Source organism: Cygnus olor, chromosome 19 (genome assembly GCF_009769625.2).
Source record: "Cygnus olor isolate bCygOlo1 chromosome 19, bCygOlo1.pri.v2, whole genome shotgun sequence".
NCBI lineage: Eukaryota > Metazoa > Chordata > Aves > Anseriformes > Anatidae > Cygnus > Cygnus olor.
The window spans coordinates 11,317,501-11,337,902 of NC_049187.1; the positions used below are offsets into that span (position 1 = coordinate 11,317,501).

At 49.1% G+C, this 20,402-nt stretch overlaps 1 protein-coding gene across 9 annotated transcripts in view; it reads left to right on the top strand.

Annotated features, from left to right (window-relative positions):
* The window catches only part of PBX3 (PBX homeobox 3), a 113,674-nt gene that overhangs the window by 90,661 nt on the left and 2,611 nt on the right, over positions 1-20,402 (top strand). For 6 of the 9 annotated variants that reach the window (XM_040531374.1, XM_040531377.1, XM_040531379.1 and 3 more), the window contains 6 exons: positions 1,947-2,188; positions 7,143-7,333; positions 9,324-9,459; positions 16,134-16,299; positions 17,500-17,612; positions 18,441-18,530. In XM_040531374.1, coding sequence (XP_040387308.1) covers positions 1,947-2,188; positions 7,143-7,333; positions 9,324-9,459; positions 16,134-16,299; positions 17,500-17,612; positions 18,441-18,530 — 938 coding nt within the window. Of the gene's footprint in view, positions 1-1,946; positions 2,189-7,142; positions 7,334-9,323; positions 9,460-15,683; positions 16,108-16,133; positions 16,300-17,499; positions 17,613-18,440; positions 18,531-20,402 lie in introns of those variants that run through there. The other 3 variants (XM_040531380.1, XM_040531382.1, XM_040531383.1) reach the window with 2 other exon arrangements.

Genomic DNA, 20,402 nt, shown 5'->3' on the forward strand with positions numbered 1-20,402 from the left:
CCTTGGATTTTTGCCTTGGCTGTGCAAGAGCAACGCAGCAAGCCTCAGGGAAATGCGGTGCGCAAGGGCCGGGGCGGTGCTGGTGCAGCCCTGCCTGATGGGAGCCGGGGCCAGGGGCTCCCGACCCGGGCTGGCCACCACGGCGCCGCGGCGCTGGGCATCGCCCTCCCTCCGCAGGCATGCACAGCAGCACGGCTGGCCGTGGCCGTGGCCGGGCTGTCCCGGTGCGTGCACCCAGGGGCGCACTGTGGCGATGCACTCTATTTTCTAACCCCGTGAACCTCTAAACGGGCAACTGAAATAAGTTAAAGCGACGATGAGACATTTTTATTATTCCCATGAAATTATATGGAATTATAGTTTTAAATGAAGGTGACGGGTTTAAAATGTGTATTTTAGAGCAAAGTTAATGCTGTGCTCTCTTGAGTCAGGGAGGCTGGCCAGCCAGGGGTCACTGCACATTGTGCAGAGCATTTCGGACATCATGGAGCAGTCTGTATGGGAGCGGCCGCTGGTCCTGCACAGAAACCAGCACCGCTGTGCTCAGCTGTGCGTGTGGCTGCTGCGGGTGCTGCTGCCACGTCTGGCGCTGCCTGCTCGGAGCCTGCACCGCTGCGAGCAGCAAAGACGGGCACAGGTGCCCTGCGAGCGTGCTGGGGGCAGCGGCAGACCCCCGGGACCTGCAGCAGCCAGCATGCCAGTGCCTGCTCTTACACAGATGTAAAGAGGTTAATTGGGCTGGGATGTACATGGCTGCATTACATCTTTAATGGAAATGTTGATTCAAGAAGCCACGGCTCTAGTGATTTCTATACGACTGTAATTATTTTTAAACTTTGTTTTCGGCATTGTTGATAACAGCTTGGCACCGTGCCCGTATACCCTGATTAAACTTACAAATTGTCAGCCTTGATCTATAGTATGCAGAAGAGATTGCTGACTGAGCATCGCTTTGAAAATTCTGGATTTAAAATAGAAATTAGATTTAAAATATTGTTCCCAACAATGAGTGCAAGAGCACCAGCAATTTTAACCAGACTGAATACCCCAGCATCATGATCGCAACGAAATTCCTGCACGGAGAGGGGCAGCTCAGTCCCGTGGTGTGTGTGCCCAGTGCCTGGGCCAGTCCTGCGCCTGCTGCTGCCTCCTTGCCGTTGCTCCTCATGGCAGTCCTTTCTGAGCCATCGCCTTGATTCTGTCTCAGCCCGTTCCCCTTCCCTACATGAGATTTCAGCACAGGGCACCTGTGTGGAGCCAGAGACTCCTGGCACACATAGGGACGGTTGCATCCACGTGCCTGGTACCAGTGGGAGCTTTGCCTGGAGTCTGCTGTAGCTCCAGGGCGAGCGGCAGCTTTTTGTCCCAGCACTTAAGGCCAATGCCTGGACCTTGTAGGAAGAATCCAATGGTGCAAGTCTCAGAATAATGTAGTGCTTGGATCCATTTGGAAGGAAATGAGAAGCAAATCAATTATTTCCAAATAAATAATGCACTTACTTTTACCACGTGGTCTTGCATCAAAGTGATATAATGTATAGGGATAATGCCAGCCTTGTGTAGATTTAGATATGTCTTGGAAAACAACCGGAAGGCACGTGCATCTGTACTCATGTGAATATTCTTTTAATACTTACAATGAAGTGTTTAAAAATTCTGCAGGGTCCTTTAAAAGCTGGAGGAAGACATTCTTGCTCTTTATGGGAACCGATGGGGTTCTGTGGGATGGCTGGGAGCCCACAGAGTTTGTCTGCCCGAGTTTCACGGCCTTTCCTGGGAGGACAGGGCTGCCTGGGTGCTGCAGGGCACGGCAGGGTGGAGGATGGCCAGGGCAGGTCCAACCCTGCAGGGCCACAGGGCCATGGCACCTCATGTGAGCGGGCAGAGCCTGGCAGATGCAAGAAATACTGACTGTATTTTCTCTTGTTCTCTCTTTTCTGCCCAAGGTTTGAGCATCCGAGGAGCCCAGGAGGAAGACCCTCCCGATCCCCAGCTAATGAGACTAGACAATATGCTTCTGGCAGAAGGAGTCTCAGGTCCGGAGAAAGGTGGGGGATCGGCAGCAGCAGCTGCAGCCGCAGCAGCCTCTGGAGGGTCTTCAGATAACTCTATTGAACACTCAGATTACAGAGCCAAATTGACCCAGATCAGACAAATCTATCACACAGAGCTGGAGAAATATGAACAGGTCAGACATCAGCCTCTCAGTTGTACGTGTACCTGCTGCTGCTCTCGCACTTCTTATCGCCAGTACCTGCCGCCCAGGGCCCCGTCAGCACGCCCCGCGCCCCTGCCACCCCGCACTCCCTGCAGGGGCTGGGCACCCACCCGCGCCCTGGGGCCACACGCTGGTGTTCACTGGGCGCAGGGCACAAGTCTTGCATGCCTGAGTGTTTTCTGTTGTCTGTAACCGCATAAAAGCAACACAAACACCTGAGCTGGTGCTCCTGCTTTTGGAGCCAGCCCTGGGTGGGACAGAACCGGAGAGCTCCTGGTACTCAGTGCCACTCGGGAGCCCGCTCAGGACACACCGTGAGCGCACGTGGGCTGGGGCCACGTGGGTGCCTGTGGTGAGCGGGCACGAGGAGGCAGAGGCGTGGGGCTGCGCTGGGGGGGCTGCACCCGGGCTGGGCTTTGGGAGCTGCCCCAGTGGGAAGGGGACAGGGAGGTCCTGGTGAAACCCTCCTGGGCTGGCGCCAGCCCTCAGTGCCCCTGCCCGCATCAGGAGTGCGCTGCAGAGCACCGTGGTAAGAAGCTTGACGCTGGGTCTCAGCGACCCGTCACGTGCGCTGCCCGGGGGGCTCAGGGAGACGCGAGGCGTGCTGCCTGCCACGGCTCGGCACAGCGGTGCTGCTGCTGTGGGCACAGCCAGTCACCCGCAGGGGCGGGGAGACCCTCTGCTCGCCTCCTCTCTGGTTTCTCAGTGAACATCAACATCAGAGCACAGGGGGAGGGAAGAATGGTGTGAGACCTCCGGCCCTTGCAAGCCTCAAGCAGTGTCTTTGTTTTCCTCTTCTAGAGGAGTCCTAATAAAGCTCGCAAACCCTGAGCCTAATCAGCTCAGCAAAACCTCATCAGCTGCTGGTTTCCCAAGCTGAGCGCGGGGAAGTCCTGCACTTGCCCCCAGACCATCATGGCAAAGCATCGGTCTGAACAGACCAAAACCACAAAAGAGATGTGGAGGCAGTGATGAAATCGCTTGAAGCCGCGAGGGCGGAGAACCGTGCACCGCGCTGCCCGCGCTCCCTCCCCGCTGTGCCGCGGCACGCTTGCCCTCGGCTTTGCCGCGCAGGGCTGGGCTGCCTTGCCAGTGGGGCCTTTCTTTTCAGTTTCCTGTTTTTTTCTGGTGAAGACCCTCTGAAAGGTCCCTGTCTGCTTGGCTCTGTGTTTTTATGCTATTGGAAACAAAGGCCTGGTCTCTGAGAGGCAGTGGTGCTGCAGCTGCCCGTGCTGTGGCGGGGGCGGCGCGGGGCGGTGTCCTCGTGGCCTCCTGCTGCGGGCACCAGCGGGACGTGGCTCGGGCGGCGCGCTCCCTGCGCCGGTGGCTCTGCCTGCTCTGTAGCTGCCTCCTTCTCCCTGCTGTTCAAGGGGTGCAGGGCCTTTGTGCAAATGTTTTCTCCTTCGAGTGACCTCCACTCCTCCCGCAAGGACACCAAACGTCCTGTGAGGACCCTTGAGCTCTCCTGGCGCAGTGGTGCCCCAGCGTGCCGCCTGTAGTGCCTACCCGGGGATGGCCACCAGATTAATGAGCACTGTCCAGCAGGAGCATGTCTTTTCAAAGCACAGGGACAAAAGCTGGAGATAGAACTGGGGCCAAAGCAAATGCAGGTCGATGCTTACAGCCGTTTGCTGGCAAGTGTCCTTTGACTCTAACAAGTTTAATGATGCGGGGGAACCACTAGCATTTTTAGCCCTGTAGCTCCATTTACAAAGGTTTCAGCTGAAATGTCACAGCCATCCGTCCACACCACAGGAAACTTTGGAGGATGCTCAGATGCTGCAAGGAGAAAGAGAGAGAGGTGGAGTTGTTCTGAAACATGTACGCTTCCCCCTGTTGATCCTGACACCCAGCAATGTCTGCTCTACAGAAATATGATAATTTCCCCAGCCTTGCAGCAAACTGTCTCCTACCAGTTTGTCTCAAAACAGCGCCTGTCTCAGCAGCTGAGAGGCAGCCGGGACTCTGCATCCCTGCCTCCAGCGGCTGCGAGTTCCCGAAGCAGGGCTGCCCTCCCGCAGGCGGGCAGGGGCCGGGGTCGGGGCACACAGCGCAGCCCCGCTGCCGAGAGGGGCAGCTCCTGCCCTCGCCTCGCTCGCCCGCGCGCCTCCCGCCCCGCTGCAGCCGGCAGCAGACGCTGAAGCGTCTTTCTGAAGATGCTTTCCAGACGGAGTTTGATCCTGACATTTGTTGCCAGTTAGGGGAATGCACTCGGAGAAAAAAAAAAGAAAGGAAAATGGAAAGTGTGTCACGCCATCACACAACTCTCCCCTTGCCGTGTGCCAGGAGAAATGGTCGTACACAGGCAGCTCTTTCCATAATTTACAGCTACTATAATAGAGATGACATATTGAAAGCTATCTTCTATAATTACACTGAAATACATTTTTTGCTGTAGGCAAAAGTACTGTAAGGGTCCCAGGCCTCCCGGAGCAGCTGGGAACCTGCTTTCTGAGTTCACAGATGTCTTCTGGATTCACCCCAAACTGGGGTGAAGTGTGGCTCTTCGGAAGACACCACCAACCCTCAGAGCACTGTGGCACTGTGCGGCTGGAGATTGTTTTGGGCCATTTCCTCTCTGTTCCTTGCATTTGTCTGAGGAGTCTTGATTAAGCATTAAGGCGAGCAGAAGCATCCTCCGCTCCTACAAGGTTTCTGAGCAGGTTAACAAGGCCATCACTTATAACCTGACATTATTAATAATGTCTCAGGCACCAAGCAGAGGCCTGAAAAATAGTACTGAAAAAGGGATCAAGTAGCTCGGACGCTATAAATAAACAAGAGAAAACAAGACAAAGCATTGGTGTCTTCTGAGCTTACTTCCACTCTGCTGGGCTGCAGTAACTCCACAGATGGGAGATACCGGGGAAAATAAATTAAAAGCAGGCCTTTTAAATAGATGTAGCCAAACTAAATATTATCAAGCATTTCAAGGAAACTCAGGGAAAGATTTTTGCTTCCTGAAATTAAGAAACTCACTTTAGCTTTGAAACATACAATTTTTGGTATCATATTTGTGGTGAAATATTTTTCACAGAACAGAAGTACCCAAAATTATTTTTAAGTAACAGTTACCATTTTAATAGTACTTTAGGAATGAACTCCCCAGGTCTGCACAGGTCTCACTGCGTGGTGAGAGGCGGCCAGCAGGGATGGGCACTCTGCGGCAATTTGGGGAGACTGGAATGTCAAAACAGAAAGGAGGAAAACTATGCAAATGACAAACGAGGATTAGGCAGGTCAAATTCCTTACCCTGAAGCTCAAACTGTGGTGGGCAGTCCCAGGTGGGCAGCTGCCGGGAGGAGCCCGTCGCACCCGCAGTGCCTGCAGTGCCCGGTGCCAGCCGCATGCAGTGGCACGCGTGGGGCACCCTGCTCCGCGCCTCGGCCGAACGCTGCCTCCACACGGTGCGGCGGGGATGTAAATTACCCTGTAATTTACTTTCAGTAGTGTAAAGAAAAAAAAAATCACTTTGCCTGAAGTGTATGCATCTTTCTTAAGGGTGTACCCAGATTTTAATTATCTAAATGTAAATACTTAACGAATTTTACTTAGAGTAATGAGCTAAAGTGCACACTACATAAATGAGATGTTCTAATTAATCATGTATGAACTACTGGTTTAAAGAAAAGCTATGTGAATTCTGTGAATGTTGGGCTATTGCCAAATTGCTAATCAGCATTTGCATTCATAGATGGCTTCACTTAATAAGTTGTGAGACGTTCAGCAAATGTTATAGGAAATTATGAGTTTTTAGATGCATAAACTTTTCACTTTTAACTCTTTCCCTCACATAATCTGTTGAAATACAGGAAAATCACTGAAAACGTAGTTGTAAGACAAATCGTAGTGATATTTTCAACCCTGGCTTTAGAAGAAAGAGGGGAGCTGGAATCAAACAGAAACTTAACATATGTGGTCTGAACGAGATACTGGTACTGCTTCCCCAGCGTGATTTAGAGACTGCCGAGCATCGTGCTCGCAGCCCGTTCCGTCAGATGCACGAGAGCGAAATCCTTTGGCCTTATTTGGAAGCGATTCCAGCTCCGCAGTGCGTGAGGAGGGCTGGCTCCTCGTGCAACCAACGTGCGTGCCTGCCGAGACCCGCAGCCCCTGCTCACCCCTGCCTGGTGAGCGCTTGCGGGACGGGTGCTGCGTGCCCGTGAGCCCGCTGCACCGGCCCCCTCCTGCCGCTGGGACAGGCAGGTCCCTGCCCCAGCCGCGCTCCAGCACCGTGCCGGGGAGGGAGCCCTGCGGCTGCGCCGCCGCTCTCCTGAGCGGACAACAGGCCCGGGTTTTGTTTTTGAAAGAGATAAAGGAGACATAAATCAGCATAGCTTGTGGCAGCTTGCAGCCTGCGTGGGGGTAAGCCGGGATGCCAGCGTGACAGCCACTTGGTCATGCAGAGGCTCGGAGCAGGCAAAGCCTGCTGATGATGCAGCCTGCAGAAGTTTATATCATTGTGTCCTTTTGCCTGCATATTTTGGGCCCGGTAATTGATGGCTCCTAATGCTGCCCTCCCCACCGCCCCGGCAGCACTGCAAGGCCAGGCTGCCGCACGGCCTGGCTGTGACGCCACCTGCGGAAGGGGACTGCACAAGGCACCTCGGACAGGTTTCATTTCCCAAATCTGCTGCAGGGAGTTACACTCTTACGTGCTGCTTGTCTGGGGTTCAGCCCACCTCTTGCAAGTGCTGATTGCCAGCAGTTTGTGCTCATTCACCTGCTGAGCACACGCTGGTCCCCGCTCACATCCTTCTCCTGCCCGAATTCACGTACAGGCACCCATCAGGACCCCAGCTCCCTGCTGCGGGTTGGCTGGGGATGCCGGACACCCTTTGCTTCCATGGCTGGGAAGGGGTAAGGGTGAGGAGGAGCTGTGCCAGACACAAAGCAATTTCTAAGCTTCTCCTTCCTTTGCAGGCATGTAATGAATTTACCACACATGTGATGAACCTTCTCAGAGAACAGAGTCGGACACGTCCCATTTCTCCCAAGGAGATTGAAAGGATGGTGGGCATCATTCATCGAAAATTCAGCTCCATCCAGATGCAGCTCAAACAAAGTACTTGTGAAGCGGTCATGATTTTAAGGTCAAGGTTCCTTGATGCCAGGTAAGGCAGAGACGAGTACCCCATGCCCTTGCTGGGACACAGCAGCCCAGTGGAAGCCTGGCCCTCCTGGGAGCTGTGCCTGCACGCAGGACAGGCTGCTGTTCAGAGAGCTTTCATAAACATCAGCATTTTTGAACACATTTTAGTGCAAAGATTAGGTTTGTTTACCATGTGCTTGTTTGTTTACCCTGCTCATGTAGGAGTTGCATAGGGTTTGTGCAGAGAGCTGTTTTGTCACCCCAGCAGTTATTTAAATGGCTGCAGATACCAACGTCTCACAGCATAAGGCCATAACTGGCCCCATAACGAAGAGCCCAGTTATCTGGAAGGGACTTGCCACAGGCTGAGGCTGACTGGGTTAGCAGCTGCCTGTGCCTGAGGTAAGAAAGGCGACAATGCTTTCCAAAAGCCAGATTTGCTGGCCCTTCTCCCAACAAGCTGTCGCTCGGCTAGGGTAAGGGAGGAGGCAGCACCTCCTGAACCAGCAACAGCCACCACATGCGTCCCTTGCAAAACTGCTGGAGCTCAGCACTGCTGTCCGCAGCAGCTGGAGCACACTGCTCTTTCTGGGCTGTGAGGAGATGGGCAATCATGGATTAAGAAGAGGTTTGCAAACACAGCCAAATTTGCTGAGTAGCCCCGACAAGGTGGGATGTCAGCCCCCAGCACCATCCCTTTCCCAGGGCGCTGGCAGCTGGCTGGGCCCGGCAGCACAGGGAGAGCCCAAGCAGAGGGCGAAGGAGCCTCAGGCGCCACGCAGAGCCTGCCTGTAGCAGCTAGCTCCTGCTTCACACCTGAAAGCTGTGAGGAGCTAAACAAGAGCAAAATAATTTTATTAACAAGGAGGTCACTGGCAGGTGTGGCAAATTAGGGTAATTACAAACAGTTGGAGGAAATGTCTATGGAGAGCTCCAGTAACTGCAAAAGGTAAAGCTTGCAGATGCACATTTTAAAGTGATTTCTTTAAAAAGGAGGAAGGTAAATAAGGCAAAATGAGCGGAAGCACAGTAATGAGATAAACGGAGCTCTAGGGAGAGTCTGCCTGCTCTAGGATACAGCGTCGTTAGCAGCATTGTGATACCCCTGGAAGAGAGCGCTGGGGATTGCCGCTCGGCTGCCTGCTGGCCTGAGGCGCCGGCAGTTTGATTGCAACCAGCCTGGAGGGGAAGGGAGCTCTGAAGGAAATGTTTAACCGGTGCCTTCGTGAGGATGCTTGCAGGGAGGCGAGCAGCCGATGTCAGCTGGGAGGAAGCCAGCTGTGGCTGTGCAGGTGCTGCTGCTGTGGCCCGTGTGGAGGGGAGGTGGCACGAGGCGTGCCTGCGGCGCTGCAGCATCCTTGGGGCAGGCGGGCTGCGCCTCGCAGTGCCTCAGCGGCTCTCGGTGCCGTGTCCTGCGCGTGGCCCTCGGCAGGAGCAAGCATGGCTGGACCTGGCCTTGCCGAGGCCTGGCAGCTGCTGCCACGGAAGCCAATTAGCTCGGTGAGTGCTAGATAAGGACGTGGCATGAAGGGGGCCCCCTGTGCTCACCCCAACAGCCCTTTGCAGGAGCCCTGGCTGACCTGCCAGTAAAGGGGAAGAGCTTGGTCACACTGTTATCAGCAAAGGGAGGTTTAGCAGTGCAGAGGGCGATGTGCCCTGGGAGGCTGAGGCTGGGTCCACGTGGGCGCTGGTGGCTCCATGCCCTTCCTCAGCTCATCTCTTCCCTGACTCTTGCTGCTGCTGGTTCCAGCCTGCTGCAGGCGGGTGGCATCTGTGCACCGTCGGGGTGAAGGCCTCTGTGGAAGCTGGGTGAGGTTGGAGGCAGCGCCTGGACCCTGCCACGGCTGGACCCCACAGATGGGTGCTGCAGCCCTTGGCATGGAGCCCGCAGGGCCAGGCAGGTGCCGAGGTGGCCGCATGCTGCGGGTGGGCAATGGGGGCTGCTCCCACCCCACGGCCCAGCTGGAACTCTGCACGTCTGGAACAGCTGTGGTTTTCTTGTCTCTTTTCAGGCGGAAAAGGCGCAACTTCAGTAAACAAGCCACAGAAATCTTGAATGAGTATTTTTACTCCCACCTCAGTAACCCTTACCCCAGTGAAGAAGCCAAAGAAGAGCTGGCAAAGAAATGCAGCATCACAGTATCGCAGGTAGGCAGCAGGTGGGAGTGCAGCCTCCTTCCTCCACCTCTACCTTGGCAAAGCTGCCCTCTGCCTGGCTCAGCATGGGCTTCGACAGGGAGCTGTGATATACAGAAGGTCCCTGCCCCATGCTCCTTCCTAGTCCCTTTGACTTTACATTATTGACCAGGAATGGATGTGAATTTCAGCAGGGAAAGGGGGCATGGCTGAGCTCTGCAGGGAATGCAGCGTGACTGTGGGCAGCTGGGGTTGTTCTGGGGTAAGCGAGTGTGTGTGCAATGAGGAAAGTAGGAATAAGAAGGAGGTAACGTTAGCATCCTATTCTACGTCAGACTTCTCCGTACAGTCAGAGCTACTCCTAGCTGAGCCTTATCATCTGTTACAGATTCGTTACAACTTAACATTATTTTGGGGAAAGCCAGTTTATTGACAAACATAATCTATCTCTATAGATCAGAATTTCTTTGATTAGTTGAAGTCATTTCTCCAAGCCAGGCAGGAATGCAGCCTCTCAATATTACTGAAGTGATGTGAGTGGTTTCTTTGTAGCAAAAATGGATGATGAAGATTGACTTCATTTTATCATATATAACAGATGTTACTGTAAAGTTAATACAAGAAAAATAGTATCCCCTTAATGAGAAGGGCATGCTTTCATTGTCTGAGGCTGTTTGTGTGTAGGCCAAAATACATGTACAGCTCCAGAGTGGTTCCTCACAGTGGTGTTCAGGCTGATGATGCTGCTACATCAAGTGTTCTTTCACTGTTTCCTTCACCAGCTTAAAAAACAAAATAATATTATTCATTTCTTGTGGCCTGTATGTTTGATAGGAGGCCAAAATAATCCCACACCAGATCTGGCTCGTACATTTGCACTGTGAGGGGAAGTTTGCATTTGGGTAGCAGAAAAGTTCACCAGCAGTGTCCGTGTTCTCCAGCTGTCCTGTTGTGGGGCTGGCATGCCATCTCCTCCCAGCTCTGCGAGCTCTGCTTATCAATATTTCAGGTCCTTTAGAGGAACAATGCCTGCGGCGAGTGTGTTAACTATTAATGATTGCAGGCTTCAGTATTGGCATTATTAGCAATGCAACCTTTAGCTTTATAATTAAGACCTGAGTTGAGATTTACTTTATAGGTCTCCATTGAATCCATGAAAAATTCAGGCACTTCTATTGAAGACTTCCAAATGAAATCTCCTGTGAGACAGGCCACCCAGATCCCCCAAATCTGATCTTAATTAACTTTGGAAGTGCCATCAGAAGTACAAACCCAGGCACAAAGCCATCCTATGCCGTGAAAGAAGCTGGTGGAGTCGTGTGTGTACCTTGCTTGCTCCGCAGCTTGCAGCATGTCCCGTGCTCCTGGTGGGTGGGAAGCACGTGTGCCAGGTGCAGGTAAGAGGAGGAGGCTGGGGCAGTTTTTCACAGTCCACTTACCACTGACTGTGGTGACAAGCAGGACTTCTGGTTTTCTTGGATAATGCTCACAGTGAGAAGGAAGCAAATGTTGCTCCAGTGAGCCTGCTGCGCGGACAGGGCACAGTATCTGAGCTGCCCTCCTTGGTGCGGCACAGTGGGGTCTCCTCTGGGGACATCAGTGCCAAACTCTCTCTCACATTGCTCCTTTGTCACTGCCAGATCCTGCGAGTGACTGCAGCCCCAGCAGATACAGGGGCAGCTGCAGTGGCTGCTGGGCATCTCTCCCAGCCCGCAGGTATCACTGCGGCTCTCGTGGATGCCTGGAGCCAGCCAAACAGCTGTAGAGTACCTGGGCAGCCTGGTGCACAGCCCTGTGTCTTGTTGCTGGTTTCTGTCTTCTTGGCACAAGATAACTTATTGAAATTCCTCCAGTAAATGGTGTTTGGAAAATCCTTCCACAAGAGCTAAGGCACCTTGCTGCAGAGTTGGGAGGGCCAACACCATTGATGCCAAGTTGGAGATCCCCAAAGTCCTTCAGCTCCACTGACAAAGTGTAACCGGGAAAAACACCATGGTGGAGAGCACAGTAGACTCGCTGAAGAGAGATTTTGTGCCCAGCTAGGGGACAGATAGCTGTGCCTGGCAGAGGAAGAGTTAGTGATCCTGGAGAGTTTGCAGATAAAAAGCTAGAGCATTACAAGGCTGAAGAAGCTGAAGATCATGGGATGAAACACTTGAGAATCCATAATTGATTGCTTCTGGTGCTAATAGATATGATTTCATTTTTTAATTGGTTGTTTGATAAGATTTAGTGTATATATTATAGAATGAAATAAAAGGCAGGCAGATGGTCCAAAAATGTAGCAGCAGCAGTCAGCCTGTGGCATGAATATAGGTTTGTCTCTTTAACATTTGATACGAGTGTGAATTAGTTGTTTCTTGAATCTGTTAGGAAGGCTGTGTGAGTGATGGGAGTGGCTGCGTTGCCTCTTCTGTAGCGCTCTGTACCATCCTGGGCTCTGAAGAGTGACATTTACCAACCTAGGAGCAAGGGCAGCATTAACCACAGAGCCCTGGCATTAGCTGCAGGAGATGCAGATTAGGGGCTGTGGTGGGAGCTTCAGTGTGGCAAAAGTTGTATAAATGCTCCAGATGATGGGGAAGCCAGAAAACTGGGCAATGTATCATCTAATATGAGAGGAGCACGCATGCGAGAGAGGGAGTGCTTCCGATCGGTTGGTTGCTTGAGTTCCTGATAGATCTGCTGTCACAGCTAGAAAATGTGAATACTATGGCTATCCTATTCTTTGATTTTCAAAGGCATTTCCAAAGGCCATATGGCAGGACTGCAGGATTAGTTGATATTTACTAGGTTGAACTGGGCTGAAGTTGTCTTCCTTTGTACCAAAAAATGTATATATTTTTGAGGCTGTCTAGCAGAAAAGCTCTGAGCATGCACTGTAAAATAGCACAGTGCATGCTGCACTAGTGCTTGGCAGCAAAAGTCAGAGGATGTAATCCAGAAATCAGGGGTAAATTGAGCGGTCATTTGAAATACTGGCAGGAGTAGCATCGCCTGGGATAAGCAATGGCATCCAAGCGAGTGGCTGAGCTACACCTTGCACAGGGCTTTTATGAAAAATCTCTAAGTGTATGCATTCCAGCTTTGACTGGGAGTCCCTTAGACACTGCCTTGCCTGGCACCATGCCTGAGCTACCTCCCTGGCCACAAAGGCCCTGGAGATGCAGAGAGCTGGGAAATGGGGTGGGGGTGGGAAGAGTTAATGGATGGCTTTCCAGACTCCTGGAGGTTTCAGTTCATGTTTGATGAAGAGGCTTTGTCCTTTTTCTGGCTGAGCTGGGCTTTCCGTGTAGCCTCTCCTAACAATGATCCAGGGTATTTCTTTCTTGTACTGTCAGTGTCTTGGAAATGCTAGGGGCAGATTCATGGCAGAACATTTTCTCCCTCAAACACTTAATTAGTGGGTATTTTGGGTCATCCTCCCCCCAGATTGAGCAGCTGACTGGAAATCTTGCTGCCAAGGCACTTTATTGAGCTACAAAAAAATTGTCTCCCAGAATCATTTAGTTACAGATGGGAGATAGATGGTTTTAGTTTTGATATCCGTGTTTAAAATTATATGTAGAGAAGGTTTTTCAAGAAAAGCATAAAGACAAACTGTTTATTAAGATGAACACCTCATACAATTTCATTTTTAAGAGTACGGAAAAAGGTAATTCTGGGGAAAAAAGTCCTTAACAGAACATCGTTGGCTGTAATTTAGAACTACCCGATCAGCACGTGTTCACCGGAGATAAACTGTATCATCTGTTCTCTCCCCACCATGGCTGCGAGGCTGATGTTTTATACGTTTGCAGATGAGTCTCTTTCAGGGTGTCATGAACAACTATCAGTCTATCATATGGGCTGTAGAAAGGGCACAGTCATTGCTGAAAGCATGTCACTGGATTACAGCAATAAAATTTTTCACTGCTTCAAACAAAATAAGAATGTGCTTGACAAGAGAATATATTTATATTTTTTTAATAAATGTAAAAGCTGGGTTCCAACAGCCCTCCCGGCCCTGCTTCTCCTGAGTTTGTTTTTGTAAGCACATTGACAGGGAGAGCTACAGATTTATAGGCTCTTACCCTTGACTTCATTGGGAAGCAAGAAAAAAAAAAAGATGCAAGCTTAAATGGTTTCTAGAGGTAAAATTGTTAGCTTTAGAACATGTACCGTAATTGTACTATGCTTATTTCATTTTTTCTATTTTGTGTCATTTGATTAGGTGCAGAACACAGACAGTGCTACAAACCCTTGAAAACACAATGGAAAAATTTCTGTGATCCATAAGTATTTAGTTCACAAATATCAACAGTGATGCTCTCGTGTGAGCTGGTTCTTTTGCAGAACGGGGACTGATTTATCCCATGAAATCAGCCACTGCAGAGACACGAGGCAGGCCTGTCCCATCCTAAATCCCACGTTAGGCATCTTGACAATTCAAGTAATAATTTATTGTCTTTTTACTTTACATTACAATTAACATGATAAATAAGTGCAACTGCATTGTTTGAAATGTAATATGCAATTAAGCCCAATTAATTAATTGGCTTTCAATGATCAGGAGGAGGAATGTTTTTTTTTTTTTTTAATGTGTAGAGAGTTTGTTTTAATGAAAAATGTGTTGTGAAGCAGCTCATGATGGAGACATCTTTCATGTTTTGGGTGAGCATGAGGCAGGGCGAGCAGCCAGGGTGCCGCGGCTGCCCCAGCTCCCACTGCTGCCCTCGCAGGTGACCCAGCCTGAGCCGTGCCCGGGGCTGCTGCGGTGCCAGCCACAGGGGCAGGGGGTACAGGGAGCCAGCAGGGCTCCGCAGGGACGTGGCTCACCCAGCCCAGATCCTGCCCTCCGCTCTAGCTGTGTGCTGGCCCCGGGCCCGGCCACGTCCCGCTGCGCACGCTGGCCGTGGGTGCTCTGCTGTGCATGTCGCAGGAGCAGCGGGTCCTTTGGCAGGAAGGCGAAGGGTACCTGAGCGGTGACATCCATACCCGGGGGATGCTGCAGTCACAGGGGGAGCCGCAGCAGCCCCAGCTGCCGTGCTATGCCCGCGTGCCGAGTGCGTGCTTTAATCCCAGAAATAGTTTAACATTTCTGGATATTCATTTAGATGTGGTATGCGGGTTAAACATAACGTACGATTGCTGCTCCTCTCATTGCTTCCAATTAAACCTTGCTTGTTAGTTTAACCTCTAGGTAATCCCATCAAACAATTGATGTCAAGGAAACACTGCCCACAGTGGCTCTGGATGAGTGGCCATTAATTTTAATTGCCTTGATATTAAAGATTAAGAAGTATTGGGACTAGCAGAATGGAAACGATCTGATGTCAAGCAAATCCACTCGTTGAGGCTTCCCCAGGCTGCTGGTGATATTAAAATTTTACTGTGAGAATTAAATAAACCTTTATTAGTGATGGCTGTTGTTTGATTGGTCCAGCAGTGTGCATAAACAGAGGGGTCTCGCACACATCCGTGGACAATACAGTTGATGTACAGAGATTTCTCAATTATGAAACTGTTAATAAAGCATAATCTGATTGTCCACAATAATTATTTGCTAGGTTTCATTAATGCATTATTGCTTCTCTGACTGACAAGGTAATATTAAGTGCAATATATAGAATACAGTGGAGTATTATCTAGGGAACAGAATGTATAAGATACATCTCTTGTATTACAGTTAAAAGCTAGAGGCTTTCCGTTAATTGCATTAAAACAAAAGCTATAGCTGCCTAAAATACAGCCGAGTCAGTCTGCTGTATCGGGGGCCTTGCTGGGTGCTGTGACGTACCACTGAGCTTTAAGAGGTGCCGCAGAGCTGCGGTGGTTGGGGGGCACTCAGGGGGTGCAGGACGCCAGCTGGGTGTCACTGTGGGCCACGTTTGCTGTCCCTTTTAGGTGTTTTGGTCCCTTGCTGCAGGCCATGGCTAATTACTGCTTGTGTTGTCACCAGTCCCCTCCCCTCTACCTCTGTTTTGTTATGGATGCTTTTTTTTTTTTTGTCTGGACAGCACTGGCTGCCACCTTTGCAACATTGGCTCTGATTTACCTTTGCAGTGGCTGAAGTTAAACAAAGCTGCTGAGAAACCATTGCAGGAACTTCTCTGAACTGCTCCAGCCATGACCTTTGCATGGGCTAATGGCCAGGGCCCCACAAGCCACCTTGGCTTCAGTACAGCATCTTCAAAGGGGGACGAGAAAGAGATTTTTCAGACATTATTGATTTATATTATTCCTTTCGTTTTCAGCCGACCAAACATGACTGTAAGTGCAGGCTGCCAAGGTTGTTCTGGCCCCAAAATAAAGAACAATTGCACTCACTGCCCGCTCCCTCGCTCAGCCGGCGGGCGCCTTGGTCCCCCTTCAGCACCTTTGGGGTCTTGCACCGATTTCACTGACAAGTGGCTGATATGAATGGGAGACAGTGCTGTGCTGCTACATCAAACTCCACGATATGTGTCGTCACCCCTTGGGAATCAGTTTGCCAATGGACAAGCAGAGCCATATCATATTCACGTCCGTACTAATATTTAACTGATCCTTGATTATTGCTTTGTTAATTGGGGTGCCCAGCAGTTACAGGCTGGGTGCTTGAGTGCGTGTGTTTGCTGCACCAAACACAGCATTTCAAAGGAATCGTGCTTTGTCAGGTCAAATGCTTTGTGTCCTTCACTCTGCCCCACCTCTCCCCACCGTAGGTGTCCAACTGGTTTGGAAATAAGAGAATCAGGTACAAGAAGAACATCGGGAAGTTCCAGGAAGAAGCCAACCTTTACGCGGCAAAGACGGCTGTGACCGCAGCACATGCCGTGGCCGCGGCCGTCCAGAACAACCAGACAAACTCCCCCACCACACCAAACTCTGGTACGTACCTGGCACGTGCGTTAGAGCATCCTGCAGTGAGTTCGGTCGGGCTGAGGACTCCACAGCCCCCCGGCAGCCCTGGCCGCGGGAGCAGTACCAGGTCCATGTGCCCCCGGGCTGGGGTGCAGAAAGGGCTGGGCACTGCACGCTGGTGAAGAGCTGGGCCCGCGTGGTTCTCACAGCGGCGGTGTCTGCCTCACTCAGACTTCTGGCAGCTTCTTTGTTTCTGTAGATATTTTAAGCATTTCTCATTCTATGAAAATAACACAAAATAAAGTGAGGCAGAGCTCCAAGTCTGTTTTTGTAGAACTGTTAAATTTATTGTCAAGATAAGAACAAAATAGAGGAATATTTTAGCATGCACTAATTAGAATGTAAACTCTGGCTTGCTTAGAAAGGAGTGTATATTATATATAGAAATCTAAGGACACAACTTTTATTTTAGAGTCGCTGTATCGCATGTTCTTTTACAGTATTTAAAAACTGTCTCGCTAGCGCTTTGCTGACATTTTGCAAATCTAAGCATTAAATTATAGAGGGAGTGTCTAAAGAAGAAGTCACTTCGGGGGCTCCAGAGGCAAAGGTTTCCACAGAGCACAGATGTGTTTGACACTATTTACAGTGCAGCTTTGCCACAACTTAGTCGTAGACAACTTTTAAAGGGTATAAAGATCCATGGGAAAAAAAAAAACTTTAATCAAAGGAAAGTTTAAAAAAAAAAAAAAAAAGTTCCTCCTCTGATGGTAATAAATCAACTAATTAGAAATTACCAGCCATTTCCTTTTGAAGGAGACATTAAACACAGATTCAAAATGAGTTTTTCTCAGAGTGTTTAGTGATAGCATCTCGAGATGAAGCGATCCACGAGAGGAAAGCGCTCGACATTAAAGCTTGTTTTTCTGCAAGTTGCTCTTCCAGCGGGGACGGCTGGCCACGGGTTCTGCTGGGTTTCCCTGACTTCCCGCGTGCTCCGGCTGTGTGCCAGCCAGTGCGACGGGGAGAAGCAGCACAAGTCCCCGTGCGGCATGGGTGTCCCGCTGGCCCCCAGCTCCCCTCCTGCGGGGTCAGGAGCTTTTTCTCTGTTGTGCACTACCTTTCCTTCTTGTTTCCTTTCTTCTTCTCCTTCCCCTGCCCTGAGGTCTTTGGGGTTATATATTTGTAGCTCTCTGTTATTCAGCTACCTAACTCTTTCCTTTCCAGGTTCTTCTGGTTCTTTTAACCTCCCAAATTCTGGGGACATGTTCATGAACATGCAGAGTCTGAATGGGGATTCTTACCAGGGGTCCCAAGTCGGAGCCAATGTGCAGTCACAGGTAGGAGAAATGCCCCAAAGTAGGGCCTTTCTAGCAGGGTAGGGTTTGGGCTAAAAATTCCACCTTACTCTGGCTCTATTAAATGGTCTGTGCCTCGCTGCAGAGTGGAGGCTGCATATTTCTGAATGTGACCTATTCTTACCCCAGCATTGAATTTCACAAATATGAAGGAAAGAGTGATTTTTTTCTGATTGAAACTTGAAGCTTTGTGAATGCATTCGGCTCTGGCTTGAGCTCATGGAATGGGATTGGGTGCATCTGATTTCCATGGACACTGTAAATCCAGTGAATTTTCTTTTTTTTTTCCTTTTTTTCTTTTTTTTTTCTTTTTTCTTTTTATTTTTTTCCCCTTAACATCTTTGTTTCATTTATCGGACAAAGCTTTATTTATTTATTTATTTGAATGTCAGAACACGTCTAACTGAGCTATTAAAATACAAGTCATTCTCAGTCACTTTTCCAGTCCTTTCAGACAGGGCTAGCTCCATATTTTATATGCAGCATATATGCCATAATCGCTTCCTATACATGCAAGCACATACAAACATATAAATATGCACAGCACTTTGCTGCAGACACTTAAGAAGGACCTACAGGATGCCCTGCTGTGAGGAAGTTATTGTTTGGCTGGTGTGAGAAGCAAAGATGTATGGGCTTTAACATTGCAAGGATTTGTTGAAATTCTGCCAGTCATTCTTGACTGATAAATTTGTCTTTCATAGAAGATGCTAAACCTTTTTGGCTCACATAATTCAAAATGTTGCCTATTGTAAGTGATGATGTTTTAATAGATTTAGAATGATGAATTTTGTTTCCTCTTACTTTAAGGTGGATACCCTGCGTCATGTTATCAATCAGACGGGAGGATACAATGATGGCTTGGGAGGAAATTCACTGTACAGTCCACATAATTTAAATGTGAGTACCCAGGGGAACAATAGTTTGGAGAACCATAAGCATGGTGTCAGGTAAATGCAGTCATTAATACAGGTATTAATTACTCTTGCAGTAACTTCTTTTTAGTATTGCATCTTTGGGGATGAACTACAAAATAGCCCTTGATATAGCTATGACTCTTGATAATGCAGGAAGAGAGAAAATTCCTACCGCTATCACTATAAGCAATTTGAATTTCCATATTTTTCAGCCCTATGAGTTAAAAGTAATGGCCTTGGAAAGAAGGCTCTTGTTCTTTTGCACAGAGATGGTCAGATAACTGTACTTGTATTTGTTATTGCCTGCGATCAGACATCAAGACTGTTCTTTTGATATACTTTTAGTCATTTCAAGGGTGCACATTTTTCCTGTTTGAGAAGTACTTGTGGCCTTGTTACACAAAACAGAAAGAGAGTAGTAAGTCTGGCAAACAGATGCTAGTAAATTGGGGGATTATAGGCTCGATTGTGATGGGTGCTAAATGTCCGACCGCTCTCTGTAGCCGATGGGATCTGACAGTGCTCAGAACCTTGCAGAACCACAGCTGGTGCACGCAGGCGCCAGGATAAATAAAGGCTGGGGTCTGTTCCTCTATCTGTATGGAAGTCTGGGATAAAATACCACCCAGGGCAGCAGCCTCTGTGATGAAGGCTCCACTGCAAATTGTTTTCATCCTTCATTTTCAACATCCTCTTCTCATTTACCACTTCAACAATGAATGCTTCAATTTTTTTTAATTTTATTTTTCTAATGTTTCATGTTTGCTTAAGAGGTGGCTTTCATTTGTTTTCCTTCATATTCACAGACTTTAAAAATACCATAGAGAATTCACTGACCAGAGAACACCTCTCCAGCCCAGAGGCTGCTCCTGTGCTTCCTGACTGCTGCAGGTCAGGGCATGGGAGCCGGCAGTGTTGGGACCTGCAGCACAGGGTAGCTGTGGAAAAACGGAGAGGCCTGCTGTGAAATACTGCAGCCATGGAGAACGGGAGGTTTTCCCTGTTTTAGGGTTTTACTCTCACTTGCCATGAGAGTAAATATTAATGATTTAAAATGTGATTGAAGATGTTCAATTGTAAAGGGAAAAAAGTACCATTAAATACTCAAATCTTTTACATTTGAAATGTCAAATCTTTCTTTTTGGGTTTATAAATAACTCATAATAACCCACAACAAACCATATAAAAAGCCTTTTAGTTGCATTTCTCCTTTTTCATTTAAGTGTTTTGAAATGCTTCAGAGAATTTGCGATATCCTTATCAACATGATAAAATATGAAACTGTGATTGCCTGCAGCATTTTACAGACATGAATTCCATCTTCACTGATGAGGCCTGATAAGGCGCTGTTGTATAATACAGTGCATAATCTCAAACCACCAGAGTAAGGATTAATTTATTTGAAAAAAAGAATGCTTGCTGACAACCTCTCCTCCAGCTGCCAAGCTGAGTAAAAATATTGTACATTTGTTGTTTATAAATTTGGATAAAAGAGGAATGATGTTTACTTCAGATGGAATATCTTTAGACTCATATCTGCACAAGAGTTTTTCTTTCTCTAAGTAGATTTTCATATCTTTAAAAAATAATAATAATAAAAAAAAAGCAGTGGTACCTCTGCATGCAGGGCAGGGGGTTGTACGTTCTCAGTCTGTGTCTGAACAGCTGAGTATTTTAAACTGTGTGGTAAGGTTTCAGCGTTACTGCGACTGCAGGTCGGCATTGCCGTTAATTTTACTTAGGAGAAGACAAACCTTGCGATTTGTCATGGTAAGGGCGTCTCTGCTTGCTGTTTTCCATCTGCAGAGGAGACAATTATCGGGGCTTCTTGCTCGTCCTGCTGGAGCCACCGAGC